This window comes from Struthio camelus, chromosome 1 (assembly GCF_040807025.1).
Source record: "Struthio camelus isolate bStrCam1 chromosome 1, bStrCam1.hap1, whole genome shotgun sequence".
In the NCBI taxonomy this organism is placed as follows: Eukaryota; Metazoa; Chordata; class Aves; order Struthioniformes; family Struthionidae; genus Struthio; species Struthio camelus.
Genome location: NC_090942.1, coordinates 137,777,469 through 137,800,683, shown reverse-complemented (window position 1 = coordinate 137,800,683; position 23,215 = coordinate 137,777,469). Strand labels below are relative to the sequence as shown.

General features: G+C 48.1%; 1 protein-coding gene across 2 annotated transcripts; it reads right to left on the bottom strand.

Annotated features, from left to right (window-relative positions):
- Positions 1 to 1,455: 1,455 nt before the first annotated feature.
- RS1 (retinoschisin 1) lies at positions 1,456 to 19,323 on the bottom strand. 2 transcript variants are annotated; one of them, XM_068931219.1, is made up of 6 exons: positions 19,208 to 19,323; positions 10,507 to 10,529; positions 9,510 to 9,615; positions 4,397 to 4,538; positions 4,021 to 4,216; positions 1,456 to 2,209 (listed from the first exon to the last, which is right to left on the bottom strand). In XM_068931219.1, the coding sequence occupies exons 1-6, from the start codon at positions 19,257 to 19,259 to the stop codon at positions 2,057 to 2,059; spliced, it is 672 nt and encodes a 223-aa protein (XP_068787320.1). In that variant the 5' UTR covers positions 19,260 to 19,323; the 3' UTR covers positions 1,456 to 2,056. The 2 variants fall into 2 exon arrangements, with proteins under 2 accessions (XP_068787320.1, XP_068787319.1); XM_068931218.1 differs by having other exon boundaries at positions 2,001 to 2,209; positions 10,507 to 10,532.
- Positions 19,324 to 23,215: the final 3,892 nt, after the last annotated feature.

The following is a 23,215-nucleotide window of genomic DNA, read 5'->3' as shown; positions in this document are numbered from 1 at the left end:
AGACTTGCTAGAACAGCACATTTTTCTGACAGCTATTATTTATCTTTTTATTCAAATGAACCACATTATTTAAGGGGGGAAGAGAAGAGAGAAACTTCTGCCATCATGAATGAATAAAATATGATGAATTACACCCACATCCAAGGGGTTTTTTCTCATGTTTTGGGTCACATCCCACCTCCCACCCTCCACACTGAGTCTCTGACTGCCTGTAGAAATAGGAAGAAGGCAGAAGAGGCAGAGGGCCTGCCTTACCTCTTGGTGCAGTTGTTGTTCTTTCCTATCCTACCTCTGCTCAGACATTTCAGGTGCAGATACTTGGATTATTTGGGATGAATGCACAAACTGTTAAAAAATACAGCAAAGGCCTGCCAGTGTTCCACCTTAGGCACATCACTAGCCACACAAGGATTACCACCCCCAAAGTACCCCCAGCCACACCTGCTTTAAAGCCCTTCCACTGTGGGAGGTACAGACTTGTTGAGGATGCTCTTGGCTGAATTGGCCTTCCTTTTTGGGTGATCCCAGCACACAGCTCCTCAAGCACCATGCACAGCCCAGTGCGCACAGGCAGCTAAGGCAGCTGGAAAGGGAAACACCTTTGCCTTGGCCACCAGTGGGATAAGACCTGGCACAAGCAGAGGGCAGGGAGATGACAGGGGACTTCCCAGACACATGCACCTCATGCATGTTGGTGCCTGTGATAACAGCTGCAGCAACAGGCCTCAGGTGTTGCTGGAAACAGGGCTCCCCAGGCAGGGGCAGGGATGCAGGCAGCAACATATACGCAGTTTGTCCAAGGGTCCCTTGCTGCTGGGCTGCACCCGGGTGCTCAGCGGGTGTGTGATCAGAGCTACCATGCAGCAAGGGCCACCATGTCACAAATTCCTCGGGAGATACTGGACACCCCAAAATCTACCTGTGTAACATTTTGGAGGAGAAAAACAGGCGATGATCAGAAAAACCAACCATTTTCTGACGGTATGAATTCTCTTTTCTTCCTTTTCAGGTGAGGGAAACTCTAGAGAATTGTGAAAACTCAAGGGAAGCAATCAGTGCAAAAGTAGACTCTGTGTTCACCCCAGAGAGGACATGTGTTTGGAGAGGGATGGTTGAACAGAGCCAGGTCTCAGAGGTGCCTTTACAAGGGTGCTCACAGGAAAGACCCCCACGTGCCAGCTCCGGTGGGGCTCAGGGCTGCCATCAGAGCCCTGAGCCAAATAGTCAAGCACAGACCTTCCTTCTCTGAGCTTATCTAAGCCCTTATTTTGGATCCCCACTTGCCCTTTGGCCTCCACAGCATGCTGTGGCAATGATTTCCCCGATTTAACATCCGAGATCAGAAACACCACGTCTCACATGGTCAAAGCCATGGCAATGAATTGTCCTTATTTTGCTAATGTCTGCCCCATAAATATCAATAAGCTTTTGCAGTAGGCTCGAGCTTTATCATCAGGTGTGGTATAAAGCAATGTTTTATTCAAGAAAGCCTTCAGTTTGCAGGATGGGCATTTACATTACAGCATCATAGCCACAATACACGTCGATAACAGGATGGGGCGGTTGTACAAGCACACACCTAAACAACCAAGTCACATTTATATTTCACCAAATACCATTTTTAAATAAGCTCCTACATTGCTTCAATTTGTAAAAGTAAACACTGAGCTGAATACAGATCCTTGCTATTCTCCGGAGGATGAGAGCAGCCGTTAAACTAAATTATTACCAGGGAGCTGATAAAGCTGCGTGAAACAATAGAGCTGTCAAAATCTAATGAAGCTTTTGCTGAATTTCCATCACATCAGAGCCACTGACATGGGAGAGAAAGGACCGGGAGCACGAGGGAAACCAACAGCGATGCTTTAAATGTCTTCCAGGCCTCCGAGCCGGCTCGGCCACTGCCCGGTTGCATTGAGCCGGCGCAGCAGACGGCAGCCCGCGAGGCCAGCTCGCGTACGCCGGCCCCTCCGTTCCTTGCGGCTCGTCTCCCCCGTCGGCGCAGGTGACGCTGGGGTGGGCGCAGGGGCCGGCCCCGTGCCGGGGGCCGGCCTGCTCAGGTACACTTGCCCAGGCACTCGAGCAGCTCCATGCGGATGGCGATGCGCACGTGCCAGCCCAGCGGGATGAGGCGGATGTAGCGGGCCACGATGGGGGGCCGCAGCAGGTTCTGGACAGAGGACGACCGGTCCGAGTTGCCGTAGAAAACCTGGCAGGAGACGCGAGTGAAGGAGGCTGGGGCACCCTGCCCCGGGAAGGGGGAAATCCTGCCCCACGGCAGCAGGGGGCTGCGAGGAGCTGCCAGTTTGGGATGCAGACGTGGAGCGGAAGAGGAGGGTGGCCAACCCCCCTGCCCCAAAAAAGGCTTTGAAAATAGCAGGACTCAGACAACCTGCATCCCTGTGTCTGGGTTTTCTGAACGGGTCACTTTCCCCCACCTTTCCTCTACTTTTTCTAGTTAGACGAGGCTTAAGCTCATTAATTTAGCTCTCATTTGACTTCCCCTAGCAAGGCGGCTAATCTCGGGTGTTTGCAATTCATGAGCCAGGCTCCCAGCTGGGCTGACACAGAAAAAACAGAGAACGGGCTTTTGGCTTTCCCTGCCGCTTTGCTGGTCACACCGCCGTGTTTCCAGCTATGGCTTTCACGACCTGTTTTTCAGTGAAAGCTTCAGCGTCTCCCCAGGACTGCAGGAACTGCTGCTCTGACAAAACCCCTGAAAGCATGACTTTGCTCATAGTAAATCCTCAGGAATTACTAGGAATACAGTGTGCCAGCCCGGGGCAGAGACGAGGCCTCGGTGCCGGCAGCGGCGTGGGTGCCACGGGCTCAGGCCTCCCGTGCCCGGGCCAGAGGAGCCACAGTCAAGGCACGAGAGTCAGCGGGGTGACGGGATAGCAGTGGGGCGCGTGCCATTTTTTGCTGGGACATCCCCAGTTAGGCCGGGGGACGGCACAGTCTCATCGACAGGGAGGACCCCGAAAGCAGGATGCTAGGACACCCCCAGCCCAGCCGGTGCGGGCAGCACGGGGACCACAAGCAACGCTGTAGGGTGCCCGGTGCAATATTTTGTTTTGGATCAACCACTAGCAAATGCAGTGCGAGAACAGCTCAGTGGATGATGATTTAAATAGTCATGGATTTTGCCTCCGTGTTTTGCCTCTGCATCGTCGTTGTGCGTGAGCCCTGGCCCTATGGCAAATGAGGAAGCCCTCATTTCGCAGGGTCCAGGCATCGTTGGGGTTACGCGGCCCCAACCAAGAGTTTTATCACAGAGGTGCAGCCTCCTTTGAAATGTCAGCTCATGCCACCATCCGACTGAGCCTCGTTTAGACTTCAATATTGTCATTAGAAGAAAAATGCATTTTTCAAGCCTTCTGCTACTGATCAGCACTGTCGCCAGCCTTCCTCAGAGCTACGGCCTTATCTGGTGCTGATAGAGTATTTCTAAGAGAAATTCTTCTAAGACCATTTCTGAAGGCACCCCTAAATATCGTTCCCAAGCACACAGAGTTTCCAAAGAAACCAAACATTAAACAGGATAAACCCCTTTAAAGCATCACTGTGTTTCCGTTTGTGAATATTACAGTGAAATCTCTTAAAAGAGCTCTTCTTGCACCTCAGTCACTATGTTCCCATTCCTCCCACCCTGTTTTGGGCATCCTGCAATGCTTCTCCCTCCCTATTCCCTGTCCTTGCTCCCTTGCACGCACGCTCACAGCTGCAACATGCACCCACATCCTCTCCTCCCCACATCGGCAGGACGGGTCACGGCGTTCCCAGCCCGGCGGTGAGGGCCGCAGGGCTGCAGCCCCCACCCCCCAGCACCACATGCCCATCAGTGCAGGGTCCCTGCTGGGACAAAGAGCCGTCTTGCCCCCAGGGACATCCGCGTGGCCCTGCCAGCCCCTGCACTTGCGGCATGATGTCCTCCCATAAAGACCCACCTCCCTCACCGAGACGTGAGGCTTTCATGTCACCAAACACCCTCCCCAAGGCCGAATCGCCAAGTCCACTGACCCGGTTGTTGCCGGTCTGGTCCTTGTAGTAAACCCAGTTGAGGTTTTCGTCGGTGCGGTACTGCACGCTGTACTTGGTCATCCACTCGTCGGCGTCGCAGCGCCCTTGCGTCAGGATCCCCGAGATCACCTTCACCTCCTTGAGGTCGATCTGCAGCCACTGCCCGTTGTCCTGGTACTTGGAGAGCCACGCACACCTGGGGGCAACACCGTCGTGCCCACGGCGGCCAGCCGAAATGCTGCCTGGGGGGTGCCGGGACCCCCAGCCCTGGCACCCGGCAGTGCCTGCCCTGTGCAGTGACCCTGCAGGGCCAGGGCCTTGTGGCAAGGGGCACGGGCCCCCTCGCTAGTGCCAGGAAACATTTCTCCAGACTTACCCGAAGCCTTGCCCATTGAGGCGGGCCTTGTTGGCGGTCCAGGAGGAATACCAGCCCGTGTACTGCTCGGGGTTGGAGCAGCTTATCTGGTCGGGGGTGACAGCGCCGGACTCAAAGCCAAGGGGCTTGTGGTACGGGCACTCTAGGACACGAAGGAAAACATAGACTAGCGGTTTGCTCTATGGGAAACAAGTGATTTTATTTCTTGGTTGGGTTCGCTCAGCTCTTTGTCAACGCTGTGGTTTAATTAGTCCCTCCAGGGCCAGGATGCTGAAGATGCTCTTAAGTCCAGACTGCCACCTCTGCAGGTTGCTGCCCTGGCGCTTTGGGCTCTTAATTTCTAACTCTTCCCTGGTATGCAGTCATGAAACTTCCCGGGTCTGGGCGGCTACCAGTGTTTGGAGGGGAAGGCTTTATTTGAATGCTGTGGCTGCTGAAGCTCCTTCTTCTTGTGAGTGCTGTCAGCAGCCTGGATTCAGCCTCCGGGCTGTCAGCCTCTCTGCCAGGTCCTTGAAAAAAGTCGGACAGGGTTTTTCTTGCTGGGCCTTATCACCCTCAGCTCCTCCACTCACTAGAACTGTCTTGATTTATGGCTGTGCCTACACAGCAAAATTACGCAACTGCTCTGATTATCCCTCAAAAAGCATCCTCAAATCTTCTTTTTCTGCTGTAGAGATTATCTTTGCATTTGGCAATCGGCTTGCCTTATGGAAAACCTGCAGGTACTCCTGTGTAAGTAAGTGAGGTACAATGCCTAGACCTTTTTTCCAGTGGGAAGAAACTGTCCCTACTGAAGGCTCAGGGGTCCTCTTGTGAGTTTTTGCCTTCAGATCTTCCTGCCCCCTTCCAGAGCTGACTCTCACGGATGAAAATAAGCCCTTGCTTGAAGTGGTCATGGCTGTCCCCACAACGCCATCCACGCACTGGTCTCCATGGCTTGCCTGGCGGCCTGTACCTCCTCCAGGCTGAGGGACTCAGGCGGTAATAAGTGCTCAGCTACACCTTACAGTTTCTCCAAAAAGGCTAAAAAGCTGCTGTCAAAGCTCAGCTGGAAGTCTCGCCTGTGCAAAGCCCATGGTGAGAGAGGTGCACGCAGCAACAGCTTAGGCAGATCGCCCCCATGAGCACCCTCCTCAGGGGAGCCTAGGCTAGCAGAATTGAGAAGGGACCAGCCCCCCACGGGGTGTATTTCAATGTCAAAACAGGGCAGTGATGCAGACCAAGCATATTGCAACCCATCCAGGCAAGACATGACCCAGCTTGGATTTTCTGCATACAAACCCAGACAGAAGTCACAAACCCTCCCGAAATACCCCATACAGCCACCACATCTGGTGACCTCAACCCAAGATCTTCTCTGAAGTCTTCAGGCAGGAGAAAAATATCTCAGCACTGCAGTTCCTCCTCCCTCTCACACGTGCTGGTTTTCCTTCCCAGAGGCCCTGCCCTGAGGGGGGGTTTCTTCTGCCCCGTGCCGCTGCCTGCAGTCCTCTGCCAAGCATGTCACCCCGCGCTCCCAGGCCCCACTGGGACCAGCTCCTCCACCCTCCTGCACCTTCAGCCACGCTGCTGGGGGTCCCAGCTGGGCCAGGGGCTGTCAAACCTGACCATGCCATGGTGCCTGCCCGTAGACTGAGAGGTTCGCCAAGGCTCTCGTGGGATACCAAAACCAGTAGGGGCAGAAATACTCATTTATCATGAAAACTGTCTGCGCACTCTGCCACCATACAACACTCTTGATAGCAAGCCTTTAGTGATGTCACCCTGCAGAATGCCTGCATGCTCCTTGGACCTGACTTTTTTTGGTATTGTCATTTTTGTTATAAGGGCAGATCATCACTGTGTATCTAGATAGCACAGGAAGGTGCTCACAAGCTTCACAAGGGAATTGCCTGCACAAATGTCTATAATCATGGACAGCATCTTCATAACTCTTCACATAACGAAGCAGGGGAGATTCCCATTGCACACGTGGTGCCATCAGGGCAACTATGTCAATTGTTCTGGTTTGGCACAGTTTCATGGATTTCAACAACAAATGAATAAGTGAAGCTCTAAGCAGTTTCACTTGTGGGTAGGGCATTTTCAGGTCTTCGCCATGTCTGAAAGACCAGTCTAATGCTTCGTGGTTAAAAAGGGCAGGTGAGCGGAGAGTGTCCGAGAGCCTTGGAGAGCACCGCATGGCCCCTTCCTCCACAGGCTTTTTACCAGCTTATTTGTATAACACTAGAGCACTTCAGCAGAGCAGTCGATGTCTCATTAGCAAATTCCACTAGGTCAATACCCTAAACATGGCTATCTCATTAACATATCTTGTTCGGTCAATATCTCATTAATGTATCTTCCCCCACAAAAACACATAGCTGACGTCACGCCTTCCTCCAGGCTTGGAAATATCAAACCCGGAAAGTCGAATAACAACTGCAAGTACAGACTGCTTGAAACCTCTGTGCACATAGCATGAACTTTGCCTTTTATAAGACATTAAAGAAAAAATCAAAAGGAGATGGAGATTAGCTTTTGCCTTTCTGAAGGGCTGAATGTGGCACAGTGGCAGGAGTAAAACCACCTCGTGGACTTACAGCGATCTATCTTCTTGTGATCAGTACATAATGTCACCACCAGTCTTCCTGCAGTATTCAAAGTTTCTCCCTTTGTGAAGGAAGTGGCCTGCTGAGGCTGGACCGAGGTGGCCCCACACATTTACTACTTGGCAAGCTTATCTCAAACGTGGCGCGTGGAAGGCAGAACAATTTTACTTTTAGCAACGCTAATCCACAGATCGCCCAACCGTAATACAATTAGTAGGTCACCTTCTGGTGCGTAAGACAGCGCCATGCAGAGAGATCCACGAAGCAGATGTCTGGGGGCTGCCCAGCCAAACCAGCTAAATTATTTAAGGCGGTTATCGCTGACCTCAGGAAAACTCTTGAACTGTTTATCGGGCTGGCTGCGCCCTCTCCGGCCATGCCAAGAGAGCATGGGCTGTCTGACAGCAAAGGGGAGAGCTCTGCTGGTGCTTTAGCATGGCTGTTTTACAGGCTGGCACAAAATAGCAGGGATCCTGATTCACACCTCTGTGTTTTGCCTGAGCAATGCGTAACACAGTCATCCCCGTACTTAGGAAAAGAGAGAGCTGCAAGGTACTGTGCTAATATTCATTATTCAAGAAAAAGCCCTATAAAATGCTAGAAGTGTGTGGGAGCACCCTCTCCACACCTAACCTGGGCAGGAAATCTCCCCACGGCGGCTGTGGGCTCTGGGCGCATCCATCACCTCTCAGCAGTAAGGGAAACCGGACGACCAGTTCACATATAGACGTCTGCACTGCAGATGTTACAATTGGTCAGACAAATCCTCTCCTAAGAGTTTACCTGGGCGTGCAAGAAGCATCTGGGCAATGCCCAAACTACGTCCGCACCGCCAAAGTGGAGGACGGCAGGCAGTGGCTTCGGCAGAGGAAGGGCTGGAGCCTCCTGCCGGGGTTAGCAAATAGCCCTGAGCAGGGGAAGGAGAAAGCAGTGGGGGGCTCTTGGGGGGGATGTGGCCTGCAAAGGGAGCAGGGCACACAGGGGGAAAGCTCTCGGAGGACACAGGCTGGGTGGGAGGCCGACTGCTCAGCCAGGACTGCGTGAAAGCGTCTGTGCACTTGTCAGCTGAGTCATGCTGCGGGACAGGAGCCTTTATATCTAACACAAGCGTGGGATAGAAACATCTGTTTTCCCCGCTCTCATTTCTGTTTACTTATTCCTACAAGCACTGCAAACGGCGTCATCTCTTCTGTCTCTTGTAAATATATGATTTTATTTGCTTTTAGCTTGTCCTGGCTTGCACTCAGAGCACTTCCAGGGTAACTCTTTTAATCGTCTCTTCTTTCAGGGCAGCGATGCCAAAAGCTGAGCACTAGGGCGGCCAGTTCCCCTGTATATCTTCCTCGGGGAAGCCAGAGGCAACAAAATACATCTGAAGCCAGCACACAGTCTCTTACAGGAGCTGCGAAAAGTGGCTGCTAGTGGGCACATCAGGCAGATACGACTTTTGGTGCCTGGCCCAAGAAGGGGTGAGCACGTCCAAACGTGTGTGACAGAGGTGTGAGCAGGAGCAGGGCTTCTGTGGGATATACAGACTAAACTCAAAGTTCAGTTTGGCACCCATAAAGCCTTTCTGGGGCGCTACGTCATGGAAAATATGGAGCAGTTGAAAGGAATGAAGAGGAAAGGGAAGCATGATCAGAAATCTAGAAAGCATGGCCTGTGAAGAGCAGCTAAAGGAGCTGCACAGAGGCAGCCTGGAGAAGGCCGAGGGAAACACGACTGGGGGCTTTTTTTTGCATAAAAAGATGCTGCAAAGAAGGATTAAACCATTGTCCTCGGTTCTTGTGGAGAGGTCGAGAAGTCATAGGCTAAAACTGTAGCAAGAAAGAGTCAGTCTAGGAGAGTAGGAAAGGTTTCATAAAGCAAACCCTGGGCATGGAGATAGGTTCCCCTAGGAGGGTTGCAGAAGCACCACCGTGGGACTCCATACAGACAGGGCAGGTGAGCACCCACCGGGCCCTGCTGGCGAGGGTCCGCCCTGGGTAACCTCCCGGGGCACAACTCCCACAGCCCCATGGGCGCTTTGCCCCTGGGGCTTTGCTGCTGCAGCCCCTCTGCCTGCGGCTGAGCCCTCCCCACCGGTACAGGACACCTCCCACACGCGCAGCTCCCCTGGCCCTACTGGTGGCTGGATTTGGACCAAGTCCCTACACGATCTTAGATGAAGCCACCCTAAAATACTGTCTGCTGCTCTCAGACCCACCTTCATTTGTTTTCTTCCCCTTAAAGCATCCTCCTTACTGTCTCGCTGGCACATATAACTGAGATTTGCAGGCCTGCCTGGCATTTCAGCAGGACCTGCTGTATCAAGCAAGCCATTGCAGCTTGCCCCCTCAGTGACACAGTGACGCTGGCTCTAATATCCTCTTCTGAACATCCTAAAATGTTGACCGGACTGGTCACTGAGCATCGGACAGGGCTGCTGTTGTAACATACACCGTTGCAATGCAGGGTGCAACAAAAGGAAAGCTGTTGCGCGCCACAGTACAAACATTGCCAAAAGAGAATTAGCCCATTACCTGGCATGCACTCTAAGGTGTTAGTCCCACTGGACCAAACTGAGTTAGGACCTCCTTGGCAATCGCATTTGCAAGCCTTGCTGTGCCACAGCTCCAGTCTCTCATCCTACGGGAAAGCAAAAAAAAGACCAACATAGTCATCAAAAATAGCAACATGAAGCTAAATTTGAGTCCAGAAGCTAGAAACCTGTGTAGTCATGTACAGCTATATCCTCAGGGGAAAAATGCCTGTCTATACCTGAAATTTATACCCTATTTGGCTGTTACTGAACTGTGGTGTCATTACAGCCTTAAGGTTCCCAGTAAATGTAGTTAATGCCTAGGGGTCAATGTGTGGGCATGGCCGCAGCTGCCACAGTCACACTGCTCGGCACCCGAGTCACTCCTGAGCTCTGCGAGGGCTATAACGCTGCATCCCCACATTTCGCGCGCAGGCTGTCAAGTGATTTCAGAGGCCATAACTTCAGGCAAGCCTGACACAGAATGAAGGATGATGCCACCTTCGATTCCAGTTCAGAGCTTTCATCTGGGCTCGGAGACCCAAACATAACCACTTCTGCCATCCCGAGGAACAGGAGCCTGCGCTGCTTCCTTCCCGGCTCAATAACCCGCTCCTGGAGCGTGTCGGGAAGTGGGGGGCCTCCACAGCTGCGCTGCAGGCTGAACACTGAACATCACCTTTCCGACTCGGCCGTGCTTTCTTCCTGCTTGGTGCTGGCTCTGCGCGCAGGTGTAAAAAGCCACAGGCTGCAGCACCAGACCTTGTCTGTTTACAGCAATTTGCAGGAAAAGAGACCGGCACTCTGAAACTGGTAACAAACTCGCACAAAATGTCATCCCAAAACCTTCTTGCCTTACTCCATTTGGACCCTGGAGGTGCTGAGCACTTCCCACTTCTCTTAGGGCCTGTAGGAGTCCATGGGCTCAGCTCCAGGTGCTGTTGGGCCCATGGTATTTAAACAGCAGCCAAATAAGCCAGATAGATAGATAGACTTACCTCACCGGGGGACAGCGCCAGCACTGCTGGAAAGGCAGCCAGGCATGGAAGAAAGAACAGAAAGAAAGACAAGAAATGAAAATGCTGCCAATAAATATCAGGAAATGCAATGAATATTCATTCCTTAACTGGGTATAAACGATTCACGGAAGGGCTGACAAATGAAATACACTTCCCCAAGCTGACTGCCACGGCAAAGCAAGAGGACATGGACACCTCTTGTGGGCAGGAGCAGGAGATGTTAAAGCTCACAGCCACTGTATATGCCTCTGTTGGTGCTATTCCCCTACGGAGGTTTCTTTTTGATCGCTTTGATGTCTCTTCTTTCCAACCAGATATGCCTGAAATGTCCCGAAAAAAACCCCATGTTGGCTCCTTAGGCCTCCACTTTCCTGCTTATTTTGCCCCTATTCCTTTTTTTCCTGCTTCCTTCCTTACAGTTTTCCATTCCCACTTTGCCCGTAAAACTTGCGAGCTAATGAACCGCAAGGGTGAAATCCCAGTCTGGAGCCAACAGCAAATTGCTATTGATTTCAGGGGAGTTGCAACACCTCTCGAGGTGTCTGTCATGAGACCGCTCCCTCTGAATGAGACAGGCAGAAGAAAATGAAATGTAAACAGGCCTTCCCAACTTACACACAAAACTCTTTTTTTCTTTTTTCCTTAGAGAAGATCAGTTGTTGCAGCCACAAAGCAAGAAGTGCTATTTTTGTAATATCTGACCTGTTTTATTTTCTGCCTGTCCTTGAGCAATGGCTTTTTCACAAGCCCTTTCCTTGATTAAAGGGCTCTTCCATTTCCCAATGAAGTCAAAAGCAGACTAATAGTATTAATACTATTCGGACTGGACCCTCACAGAACGGTGCCCAGACAGTTATGAAATTAAAAAAACCAAAAGCATATGACTGAAAAATCATCAACACCATTTAAGTGTCAAACATTACGTTTCCAATACCTGCAGTGAACTTGCAAGTCACCAAGGACCAAGCTATAGAGCAGGTAAATAACTTGAGTACAGGTGTCATGAGAAAATAGCAATCTCTAAGCAGAGGTTTTATGAATAGGAAAAGAGGCTTTTTTATCAAATGATTAGAGACTGAATTATGCACTGAAATCTAGTTATAATTTATTCACTCATGCACTGTTCCACTGCTGAGACTAGCAAGGTCCAACCAATGCTGGTAATTTACAGCTTACGTTTATATAGCAAGCTTCATCTCAAAAGATTCATGCACAAAATGCTGTGCAATTATAATCAGCTGACACATAAACTATGTAGAAAGATCTGATTATTACTGAAATGCAACTGCTCCTAGAGTTTGACATTCAACTTCAATGTATCAAGGATCGGAAAGAAAGACCACAATAAATCATTTCTTTAATGCAGAGATGTTGCCCTTCACTTCAGTTTTCCAGGGTAGCATTCCTGGCATCTACAACTTACCACATTAACCCAAGACATCAGCCTTGAACAGAAGAGGTAAATGTAGGGCTACAATAAAAAGATGTATCTTTTAGTCAAGCACAAGAGAAGGGCAGGGGGGGCATCAAGACCTCATTGAATGCAGTAGGAAAACTTCAGTGGTAAGGAGTAATGGCATTCAGCTGAGTGCAGTCAGGAAAAAAGACTCAGCGAAGGACACATCTCTGGGTCTGGCCTTCGGGAAATCCCAGGCTCAGGATCATACACAATCTGATGTTTTACCTTTCTCAACACAGCTGTTACATATTCAAGCCCTGTGACCGCACTGTACAACAAGAACATCAAAGTGAAGGTACAAATCACTAGGTCACATAGTGCATTATCCCTTATCAGCTGTGCTGTGCAATATGGGGCAAAACAGGTTAACTTAAAATAGCACTAGGGTAATTTAAGTTAACACACTCCCTGAGGTCAGATTAATACGATAAAGATCAGGATCTCCCCACTTATCAAAACTGTACCACCTTTGCCAATAGAAGCAATGCAGCGTGCCTCCTGCTTGCTTGATGCTCACTTTAATGCCACAAGTATTCTGAACACATACTTTTAGATAAAGTTATTAGCAATTATCAAGTCAATTATGCTGACTCGAGTGGTGGTTAGGTGGACTAAGTTTGCCGAGTTATTGGACTGAGTTGTTGGACTGAGTTATTGGATTAAAATCAGGGGCATTCAGATGACATCTGTGCTACAAAATAAAATGGAGCATGACCCCTTCTCTTGGATGCAGAGGGTGAGCGACGAGTTCCCTGCTAATCCACAAGGGAGGGCTGAATCAGCCCCTGGGTTTGAACAACCACAAGTGTGCGGTGTTTCCCAGCGATGACAGGCTAAACCCGAACCCCTGCGAGGCCAGTATGTGTACCCACAGCCAAGTCACCACTGTCCAGCCCTGAGCTGGTTGGTCACAGGCACTCTGATGGAGGTGGGCTTGATTTGTTCACTTTTGGGGCATTCAACATTCAAGATGTACATTTGCTAAATGTTTTTTAGTCTCTTTATTTCAACCTTCAAAATACTGATTTTTTTTTTTTTTTTTTGTGGAGAAAACTTTTAGAATCGTTTCCTGTTTTCCTTCCCGTGGTTAAATGCACTTTGGCCTAGGAATGACCCGACCAGTAAGTGGAGCTATGCAGAGGTGAAAGCAAAGGCGCTAGCACCTCTCTGTCTACTGGCTTGGCTCCCATGCAGCATCCTAGGTACCCTTAGGAGCTAGAGAGAAAATCTGGTAAACAAACTAGTCAACGAATATATGATTTCTCTTTCCTCTTCAAATGCATACCCAGTAATTCATTACAATAAATAATGTGCACAGTATGTTTGCCCAGCATGAAGGACACTGCGTTGTCATGAAGCCCGTTCTTGCAGACTGTGTACCTACTGCTTGGGGAAGAGGATGTGAATGACTATGCTGATGTAGGGATGCTACTTTTGATACGTAGTGACCCCCATAAGCGAATCTCTCGAGACCTTCCCTGCTATTGGAGAAGCGAAGATCAGAATTTGGCACCTCAGTGACAGATGCTGTGAGTGAAACAAAAGGAAAAAAGAGAAGGAAAGTTTCAGATGGGTGGCTGCACAGTAGGACCTACTCAAATCAAGAAGAACAAACTCTCCTGTTCCGGCCACCTGGCATTGCTTGGGTGGCTGCACCTCTCTGCCAGTGATAGCCTAATCTTGAGCACAACAGTTGCTGGGCTTTTAGGCCTTATCAACCTGGGGAAATTATTGCAAAACAAGCAAGGGTGTGAATTCAAAGCACAAAAGCCAGTCTTAAATGCAGCTATCCTGTATTACTGGGGAAGCCCTGAGACACTTAAGTGGCACAAATGCAATATCAGGGCAGGGACGAAGACATGCATCCCCACTGACTGAGGGCTTCCACCCACCACTGTGTGGCTTGCTGATGTGAATGTTGGAAGTAGGAGAACTAACTTTGCTTATTTGAGCTAAGAAAAAGGTTAACTACAAAGGGGCCACTCTAGCGAGCGTCTCAGCCAGCTGACCAGACCGCCAGGAGCCACAGCCTTTGGAACAGGGAGCATCACCATTGGCCTGCACAACGCTGGAGGAGGATGTGCAAAATGGCCCTGGACAGCGGCTGTCCAAGCTTTACTGCCCAGCTCCCGGGACTACATAGAAAGGCTCAATGCACCTCCATCCGTGAAGAAAGCCCCCGGCGGAGCAACAGGCTTGGCTTTAGGCAGTTGGCAATACACTAAAACAGTAGCTGTGAATACACTAAACTTCCCAGCTGGGCAGCAGAGCCTTATAACCCCTCACTGGCACCAGGAAAGGAAAGGAGAGGGAAGTGGAAAAGATGCCCTTGACTGCAGTTGGCTAAAAAAACTAGTAACGGATATTTGGGTGTGTTTACAGCCTTGATGGGCCCTGTCCTATAAAGGAAATGAAGAGGAAAGCTGGCTGCCAATAGTCTAAAAATGTGATGGCCAGCATCCTTTTATAGCAAGCATGTTTGCCTTCAAGGAAGGTTACAAAGATAATTGGTAATTGTAGGTCAGATAGAACAAATTACCGCAATTCATGGGAGAGTCATAAGTCCTGCATGGCCGCCCAGGGCTGTTGTTTTAAAAGTACAGAACTGAAAAAAAAATAAATAAATAAAAAAGGAAAGAGCCTCATTTGCAGCCCCTGTAGTGCCCTAGGACATTCAGCAAGCCATCAATTCAGTGAAATCAAGTATTATCTGTGCGTGTTTGTGAAAGATGATTAGATAGGGCATGTCCCTTTCCTGTCCTTCTATCCTACCCTGCAATGTGGGGCATCCCAAGCATTGGCGTGCATGAATAGCATGGGCTCTGGGGACAATTTTGTGCTCCAGCGCCTGCCCTGTTGAGCTGGGGCTGAAGCGCTGTCCCCAAGGTAGCCTGCCCCGCCAGCCCCGTGCTTACAAGGCTCTTTGAGGTAGGATTTAGATCTAATACGCATTGCACAACAATCATCACAAGAAATCCTCTAGCTCCACGTGAGGTCTGTTTGGCTCCTGCACTTTGCAAAACTCAAGGTGAGGAAATCACACAGCGTGTACAGGGAGTTGCAGAGGAAACGCTTATGCTTTTCTGTAAACATTGAAGGCAGTCACGTGGCTGGAAACAAAGGGAATTCAAGTCAAGTCAGGTAAAGGCAGGTAAACGTGAGATAAACTGTCGTGCAGTTAAATATTGGCATCATAAGGACAGGAGCAGATAACTGCATGTCTCCAATTGCATATCTCTCTGATCGTTAAAAACGTGACTAAACAAGAGAAAATGTTTGAAGAAGGTCACGTGTGAGAAAATATATTTAAATGTCCCAGCCTCAGATCCACAACAGCAAGCCCTTCTTTCTAGAGTGGCTAGAATTAATGACAGATCTATAGGCATGAGAAATCCCATTATAAAATAAAATGGACAAATAAAATATAACATAGGATTAACGTCAATCACTCAATTTACCAGAATAAGTTCACATAAACATAGTTATTGTAGGCAAAGCGTGCATGTGGAAAATGTTAATGATTTTGTTTATCGACTTTATACTTTAGGTGGCCTAGATCCATGTGTCAGCCTGCATGTGTGAGCCTGTTTACCTCTCATCTGCACAAGCAAGATCTCAGTTTAACGGAGCTCAGGGAAATGATCAAAATTACATTCTCTCTGCTTCGCCTCTGTGCATAACGCAACTCGGTCCCAGTGCGACTGCTCCTTCTGCGGGGCTGGTTAGCCGCTTCCCTGTTGCCTGTGTGAGCCACTTCAGGGGGGAAGGAGAACATTTTAAAAAATGGGAAAAAATGTGCCTGGAAGCTCAGAAAAGCTGTCAGAGAAATGAAAGAGGTGAGTGGAATGAATGACACTCGTTTTATCACATTTGCTGCAACTCGCTGAATTTTAAGTTGCTTTTTTTCTTGAACGCCGCAACATAGAGGCAGAAAGGAGGGTTATATAAGATAGTATATGAGCAGCACAAAGGGTCAAGATACCGAAAACAGCACTGCCGAACCTTTGCGCTCATCAGGTGCTAGTTTGTGGGTTGCTATATTATTAAACCAGGGTATTTTTATATCCCACGTACAGCTCTGGAAATGGTGCTAGCAGAGTGAAGCGACTTACGTAAGGCTGCGCCAGCCCGAGGAAGCAAGGTGTATTTGCAGAAACAGGGCACACCGGCCCTGAAAAAAGCGCCTCCTCAAGGGGCCGACGCCGCCACCACAGAGGAACGCAACACTCGCTGCAGGCAGCGATGTTTTTCTGGTGCCTGGCACCTTCCCGCATGGCAAGCCTTACTGCCACGCAGCTGCGGCAGGAAGTGTTTTGCACCCAAATATCCTTAGAGAGAAGAAGGTGAACTGTCCCAACCCTGTAGGGAGGAGACTGAGGCAGAGGGGCTTGAAACGGCTCCATGGGAGCAAGCGCTGCCGGCCCCGGGAAAATCGGGTGCTCTCAACCCTTAAAGCCGTACTGTGCCAAACGCTTAAAATATTTCCCCCATCAATGATATTCTGGAGAGCTCATGGAGGCCAGGGGGGAACCTCTCTCGATAGTCTGCTAAGCTGCTCGCCGGGGCCTCGGGGATGCAGGAAAGCAGGGGATTTCCCAAGCACCGCTTGCCCTGGACATTTTTAAAGAAGATATGGAAGCAGCCGGAGGGAAGCCCAGCTGCCTGGCCCCGGCCCCGGCTGGCCCCGGCACCGCTCAGCAGGACAAGACTGCAGCCAGGGACTAGAGGCCAGAGGCCCCAGGGCCTGCATGCAGAGGAGAGAGACTCCCATTTCGTGTTAAGCGCCTCTCTGTGCTTCAGCCCTGCCCCTGCTCCTCAAATTCATTTTGTGCAACCTTTTTTCGGTTTTATTTCATCTGCTTATTTCTCCTTTTTTTCTCCTTACTGTATTTAGTACTCACTTTTATTTATCTAGAAGTGATGAAAAGCTTATCTAAATGACGAGAATTACACCTCTTTAATCAACACTCTTTTCTTTCATGCCGACTGCCTTCAGTAATGTTTCTACAACTTTTTTTATGTTGTGAAAATATTTGAAAAAGCCATAAATAATTTGAAAAAAAATCAACATTCCCCCTCCTTTTTTTCTGAGAGACGTATAATTATCTTCACTTCAAAACTGTTCACTTGAAAGTTTTTGTTAATATTTCCCTTCTTATATCTGTTCCTTATGTTTGTTCCCATGTTTGTTCCGTCCTCCTTAGAGGTATGCAGAACATTGCCTGCACAGTAATTTCATTAGAGGTACTGATTATGCCAAAGGGTGTAACTAAAGGTGTTACAGATTTACTGTGATCTGGAGGCAGAGTTGGGGCTTTGCTTTTGTCAAAGCCGCAAAACGTATAGGAGAAAAATCCTATCTTTTCAGCTGTCGAGATGCGCTTATTCTCCAACGTGTAACGAGCCCCGGCGGAGTAATGCGTCGCAGGCATGCCACATTCAATGTGCTAAAAACATGTTCATGCCAATCCAAAGCTCGGGGTGCTCTCTTCTACCATCTGGACCGAGGACCAACAGCTGTTCCGGCTCTTATAGCAGGAGCCTGCCTCGTGCACCATCTGCTGCTGCTTTGGAGATGGCCCCTGCAAACATGAGCCCAGTGAGGTGAGGGGGGCTGGGGGTGCTCTGCTAAGCCACTTGTTCTGCTCAGGAAAATCACTAAGGAGCCGATTACGGCATCACCGCACGTGGCTTAGAGGAGTGACCTGACAGCACCTTCTCGACGGTGGAAGAGGTAGTACTATGAGGGAGACCTGGACAAAGGATCGATGCTTGCTATTTATGCAGAAGAGGACACTTGGACTATGCGGCAGAGAGAAAAAATAAGAAATTAACAAAATAAATTAAATACTAAAAAAGTGATGCCTGGAAAGTGATCCTGCAAGTAATTTTTCACTGCAGGCTCTCTGAAAATATCCTGATGTGTGGGTGTCTATTAAAAGCAAGCTGTGTCTGGGATTCATAGCAAGGTATAAATTCATTCCAAGGATTAATAACAGTTATGCTACCAGTAGGGAAAAAATGCTGGAGCCTGGCTCAAAACTCAGTTCCAAGAAGTTCAGGCGCTAATAACCCTTCCATGTGAAACTAAGGACAGCAGAGAGATAAGGTATGAGAACAATGCACAAATATTTGATGGATGATAAAAAGGAAGACCTATTATTTAATTAGACAGAGTGGGGTACAGCTAAGCATAATAGGATGAAATTGAGATATGGATTGTTTAGGAACACTTTCCTATTCATGAAATTTGACAGACCAAAATAATCAATGGGAATAGAGCATGAGTTAAAAAACTAGACAAAGCAGAACACTGAGAATTCAACATCTGTGGAGGGAAAAGCTGAACTGTCTGCTAAATCTTTCCCCCACTCTGATACACCATATTCTATTTATACATTAAGGTCGGTAGATACTACTTAACACTTAGCAAGAGTAATCTCAGCCTCGTTTAAGATAATAGGAGCTTTGCTATGGACTTTGATGAAGTCAAACATTCAAACACACCTCAGGATATGATCTTCTTGTTCCACAGTTGGGTTAATTAAAATGGAAGGAGACTGTGACCCTGAATTTTCTGGCTTCTGCTAGCTCCTGCTTATCTGCTATCATTGTTACTTTTTTAAAAGCAAATGTGAGAGAGCCTGAAAGTTGGTAAATGCTTCCCCATTTTCTTGACTTATAACTGCTTTTTGTTCTTAAAGTGCCTTTGGAAGTCTTTTTCCAGGACAAAATACCTGAAAGAGTCTTTAAAAAAGGCAAATCTGAACTGGCATAAATAGAGTGCCTTGCTGTTAGGGAAAAATGACCAGTTTTTGATTAATCAAGAGTTTTGATTAATACGGCCCAGTCTTTCATGCTATACTGTACCTCATTTTTCAAATCAGCATTATTATTTACTCACTGCCTCAGCTGCACTACAATTTTCTTTGCAAATTCATATTTTGACAAATTATATGGCAATTTTTTTGCACTGCAATTACTTGGTGAAACAGAGTTGTACTACTGAATATTCATAGAGCTGTAAGAATGCTGCTCACTCATGTACATAAATTACACATTTCCAGAATTTTTCCATTCCTCAAATTATTATGCTTCCAGGAGAACGTAGAGAAGAGCTCACTCTGTACCCCAGCCTGTGGCACAATAAAGAAGTGTGGATGAAGCAAGAAATACAAAGAGGGACATCCGAAAGCGCCTCGCAGGAGGCAAAGTGCATACCTTTGTGCCAGAAAAGAAGAGACAGCAGGACGCTTTCCATCTTGAACCGCATCTTTTCCTTCCTCTTTCAGGAATAGCTAGTTAGTGTGCTGCTCAGCTTTCTGGGAAGGCATGAGATTAACTTAAGCATCACTTAAGCGCCTTACTCTCCTCTATTCTTATTATTTTACCAAGTACCATCGAGCCAGCCACACAATTACTAGTGTCAAGCTCCATCCTAGAGGATGCATCAAGGGTAACAGTTTCAAAAAGCTAAAAAGTATGTACTGATATACTGAATAGGAATGTACACATTGCCGAGTAGGAATGTGAGTGCGTATACACATCCACATCCACATCCACATAAATATGGATATACTTCCCTAGAAACCACATATACCTCCCCATCCACCCACACAGAATACTCAGTCTAATGCTTACAAAGTATTACATATGGTCTATTGTATGCAGTATGTATTAATTATCTCCCACCCCAATTATTTACTTTTACACCATCAGTGCCTTTCCTAATAACTGCTAAGGACAGAAGTCAGCACTGGCCATACTGCTCTTTCAGCCAGCTAATTGCAAAGGGCTGGGAACTGCAATTACTTGATCAAATAGGAATAGCACATGTTGGTTGTTTATCTGCCAAGCTGTAAAAATCTCAAACCAAAAAAATAAACGTCCCTTCCCTAACAGCTCTGCTTCTTGTATCCTCTCATTACATGCCACTATCAATCAATTTACATCAAAAACAATTATGAATTTGGTTTTAAAAAGACTGAAAGATTCAAGCCTGCAACAGATTCCTAGTCATACCAGTGGATTTTGGGATAGTTCCGAAAATCTATTAATTATGTGCAATTAGTGAATTTTTTAATGGAGACTTTTAAAAGGGATTGCTTCAGAAGCAGCTCCACTTGTTTCAAAAGATCCCAGATTTTATGGGCAGAGAGTAGATTAAATCACTGCATAGGTCGCATGTTGAATTAAACTGGTCCCATCGCTAGTCTTTTGGTCTTTATCCATTCAAAAAATGTTGTATGAACAAGGATGCTGAGCATGGCATCTTTTGGAAAAAGTCCCTTGCGGCAGTATTCATCCCACCTGCCTTTGGGTACCTACAGATTAGGTATGTCATGTAACCTAATCAGCTGGGACTCCTCTGCAGCCAGGGGCAAGCTGCACCTCTAGCGATGCTGCATCCCGGCCCCCCAGGGCTGTGTGAAATGGAGGCGTTGAGTTACGGGCCAAGGGGTCTAGCTGCTTTGCTTACGCCCAAAGCTTGACCAACGGACAGTTAAATTCTGGCAAGGAAGGGCCCACCCTGGATTCAGTGAAAACAACAAAAATAAGAGAAATATAATTTGAAAAGTCCAAAGCCCTGGCTTTAAATCCCAAATAACCTTGAATTTTCACTCCTGCTCAAGTGGCAGGAGCAGAACTTGTGCTGCAACAACCAAGGGCGAATGCAAGGCAAACTCCCGGCGTTATGCTCAGGGCAGGGCTCTGCAGAGGCACCTCAGCTTGCTATGGAGCATCCTGGAAGGAGTTTAACGCCCTTAACCCAGCGCTTTTCCCAAGCTAATTTACCATCAGAGACAGAGCAGGTTATCGCAGGCAGACCCCTGTATGGATGCAGCTATCAGGCTTCAAAGACCTGTTCACCCCGAACGCCTGGGAATATAACTGCATCTGTATGTGTTGCAGGAGAGATGAGTTCAGCCCTGTAGTTATCTAAAGGTATTGACTGTACCTTTTTTTAGGTCCTTCTTCGAAGGAAGGCCAATCCTTCCCCAAACATTTCCTCAGCTCTTCCCTCTCCTGCAGTTACAACGATGGACCTGGGCACCATCCTTCGCACCTATATTCATGGGCTTTGTAATAGGTGCTGTCCCCATCTTCCTCACACTCCCTCTGCAACCTCCCGTAGCTCAATCTCTTGTGAATAAACCTCATTTAACTTGTAAGCTCTGAAACAACTTATTCTGTGCTGCCACTCTGACAAGCTCTAAAAAAAACAAATCCCTGCTGCTGCAAGAGATAAAGGGGAGCACGAGGTGCACAGCTCATCCTCGGCACGCTGTCCTTGGGAAGCGGAGGGTGCTGCGAAGGCCTGCACCTCTTGATTTAATTTTCCTAAAGGCAGGGGGCTGTGAATCACCATTTTCTAAGAAAACACTTCAGCTGGAGCTGTCGCCTCCAAGTGACGTGTCACCGGCTGGTGAAAGGCTTTTCTGTAAAAGATTGTATATCTTGTGACAAATAATCTAACAGTTCAGCAGTTCTTCTGTCTCCAAACTCATGCCTGCCATGACTCTGTGAAACTTCAGCCATTCACTCCACTGAATGGAGATGTAACATATCATGTTGTGATGGGCAGTCTCAGAAGGAAAAAAGGTCAGTCCCTGGAAGATTAAGGATCTTCAGATTTCTCGCTGAGAAACTGGCCTAAAACGCTCTTGGTTTTTCATTTAGAGACCTCCTACTCATACGCAGCTCTCCTCTTGGGGCAGTGAGACCCACCAAAGGCCTGCCCAGGCTCAGAAGGACCTGCAGAGGGGTGAACATGGTCCTTGCAGAGGGAACGTGGGAGCAGCCTTTGGTCAGCAGCCCAGATGGTTGCACGGGGCTCTCTCGCTCCAGGCTCTGCCCAGCGTTTGTGCAAGGCTCACTCTCGCCCTTTCTTTGCAGTCCTAGCTAAAACGGGCTGCCACAGGGCCAGAGATTGCTAGAGCTGCTGAAGAAGCTCAGATATCTGTTCCCTGTCTGCACTGATGAGCATTTAGTATCTAAATAGCACCAGCAACTTATTGAAAATCCCAGCTTAAAATCCCTAAATACCTTCTTCCACTTCCCGCTTGGGAAACCAGACTAGGGTTGCAGCCTCTCGCCCGCTGGTCTCCTAAGCAGGTATCACCGTGCAGCAGAGCTGCACAACCGGAGAGAAACATCGGGGGGGGGGGGTAAGCAAAAAGCAGCACAGCATACAGCCCCCAGACCCCATCCGCACAGAGGACGTGCTCTCCGGCACTTGTTGGCGTTTGCGCTCCGGATTACTACAGCGGCTGACAGTTTTTTCAGACTGCAGTTTCCCAGCGGTGTAAAGGTGCCAAGGTGCAAATAAACAAAGCTAGGCAAATGGCATCCCTGAATGTAAGCCTCTCAAAATGTCTGCATAGCTTAAAAAAAAAAAAAAAACATTCTCCCCCATCACCCCCAGGCGTTTAAAATCAATGCTTTTCACAATCAGTCCCACCCTTAATCAAATGTGTTGATTTAATGTAAGAAATGCAGTATCTCAGAGAGAGTGTTCAGAAATAGCAGGGCTGTATCAAAGAACATTTCAGTCAAAGGGACATCCCCAAGGCTGCCAGCTCCCCTGCTATAACATTTTCTCCTCACAGAAGAAGGGCAGCCTTTGTTTAAAAATGTGTTTCTAACATTAAAAAAAAAAAAATCAAATTGGCTCACATGACGCGTAGGAGAGTCTTAAAATTGAAGTCTCTGTATAAAATACCGTGCAGTTCAGACCCTCTGTGTCTAATGCTGTTCACAGCCCTTCGTTTTAACAACCATAAATGGCAAAATCATGCTGCTACTGCAGACAGCATTGCTAAATGAATCACGCAGATCGTTCCTAGCAGGCATACACATACTTTCAGGTATAGAAGATAAAAAAACATTTTCAAGCCAATACATGAAACGGCACCAAAAAGAGCTACATTTACCCTGTGTGGGGGGAAAAAAAAATCAAAATGACCCTGTCATTGATAACGGACCGAAACTGCATCCAGTATAAACAGTCCTTAAGTAGGACATTTTGATTACATCCAAATTGCTAAATAAAACAGGGCCAGCACTTCACTCTGTGCAGCACTTGGCCCAGGCATAGTCTCTGGGCGCAGCTGGCGTCCCTTCGGCCCTAAGACGTTTGTGTTTCATTTTGCGGCCCTCGGATATTTTGCCGTTTTTTTTCTTTCCTCAAAGTGTCTAAAATAACACAAAGGCCACCTTGCGCCATGG

What these genes read in the sequence shown, in the direction of transcription:
- RS1 (XM_068931218.1), bottom strand. Translation starts at nt 19,259, where the DNA reads ATGCGGTTCAAGATGGAAAGCGTCCTGCTGTCTCTTCTTTTCTGGCAC. An exon ending in TGGCGCTGTCCCCCGGTGAG is followed by an intron (nt 9,616 to 10,506) that starts GTAAGTCTATCT and finishes GCTTTCCCGTAG; the next exon opens with GATGAGAGACTGGAGCTGTG. An exon ending in CTCAATGGGCAAGGCTTCGG is followed by an intron (nt 4,217 to 4,396) that starts GTAAGTCTGGAG and finishes TGTTGCCCCCAG; the next exon opens with GTGTGCGTGGCTCTCCAAGT.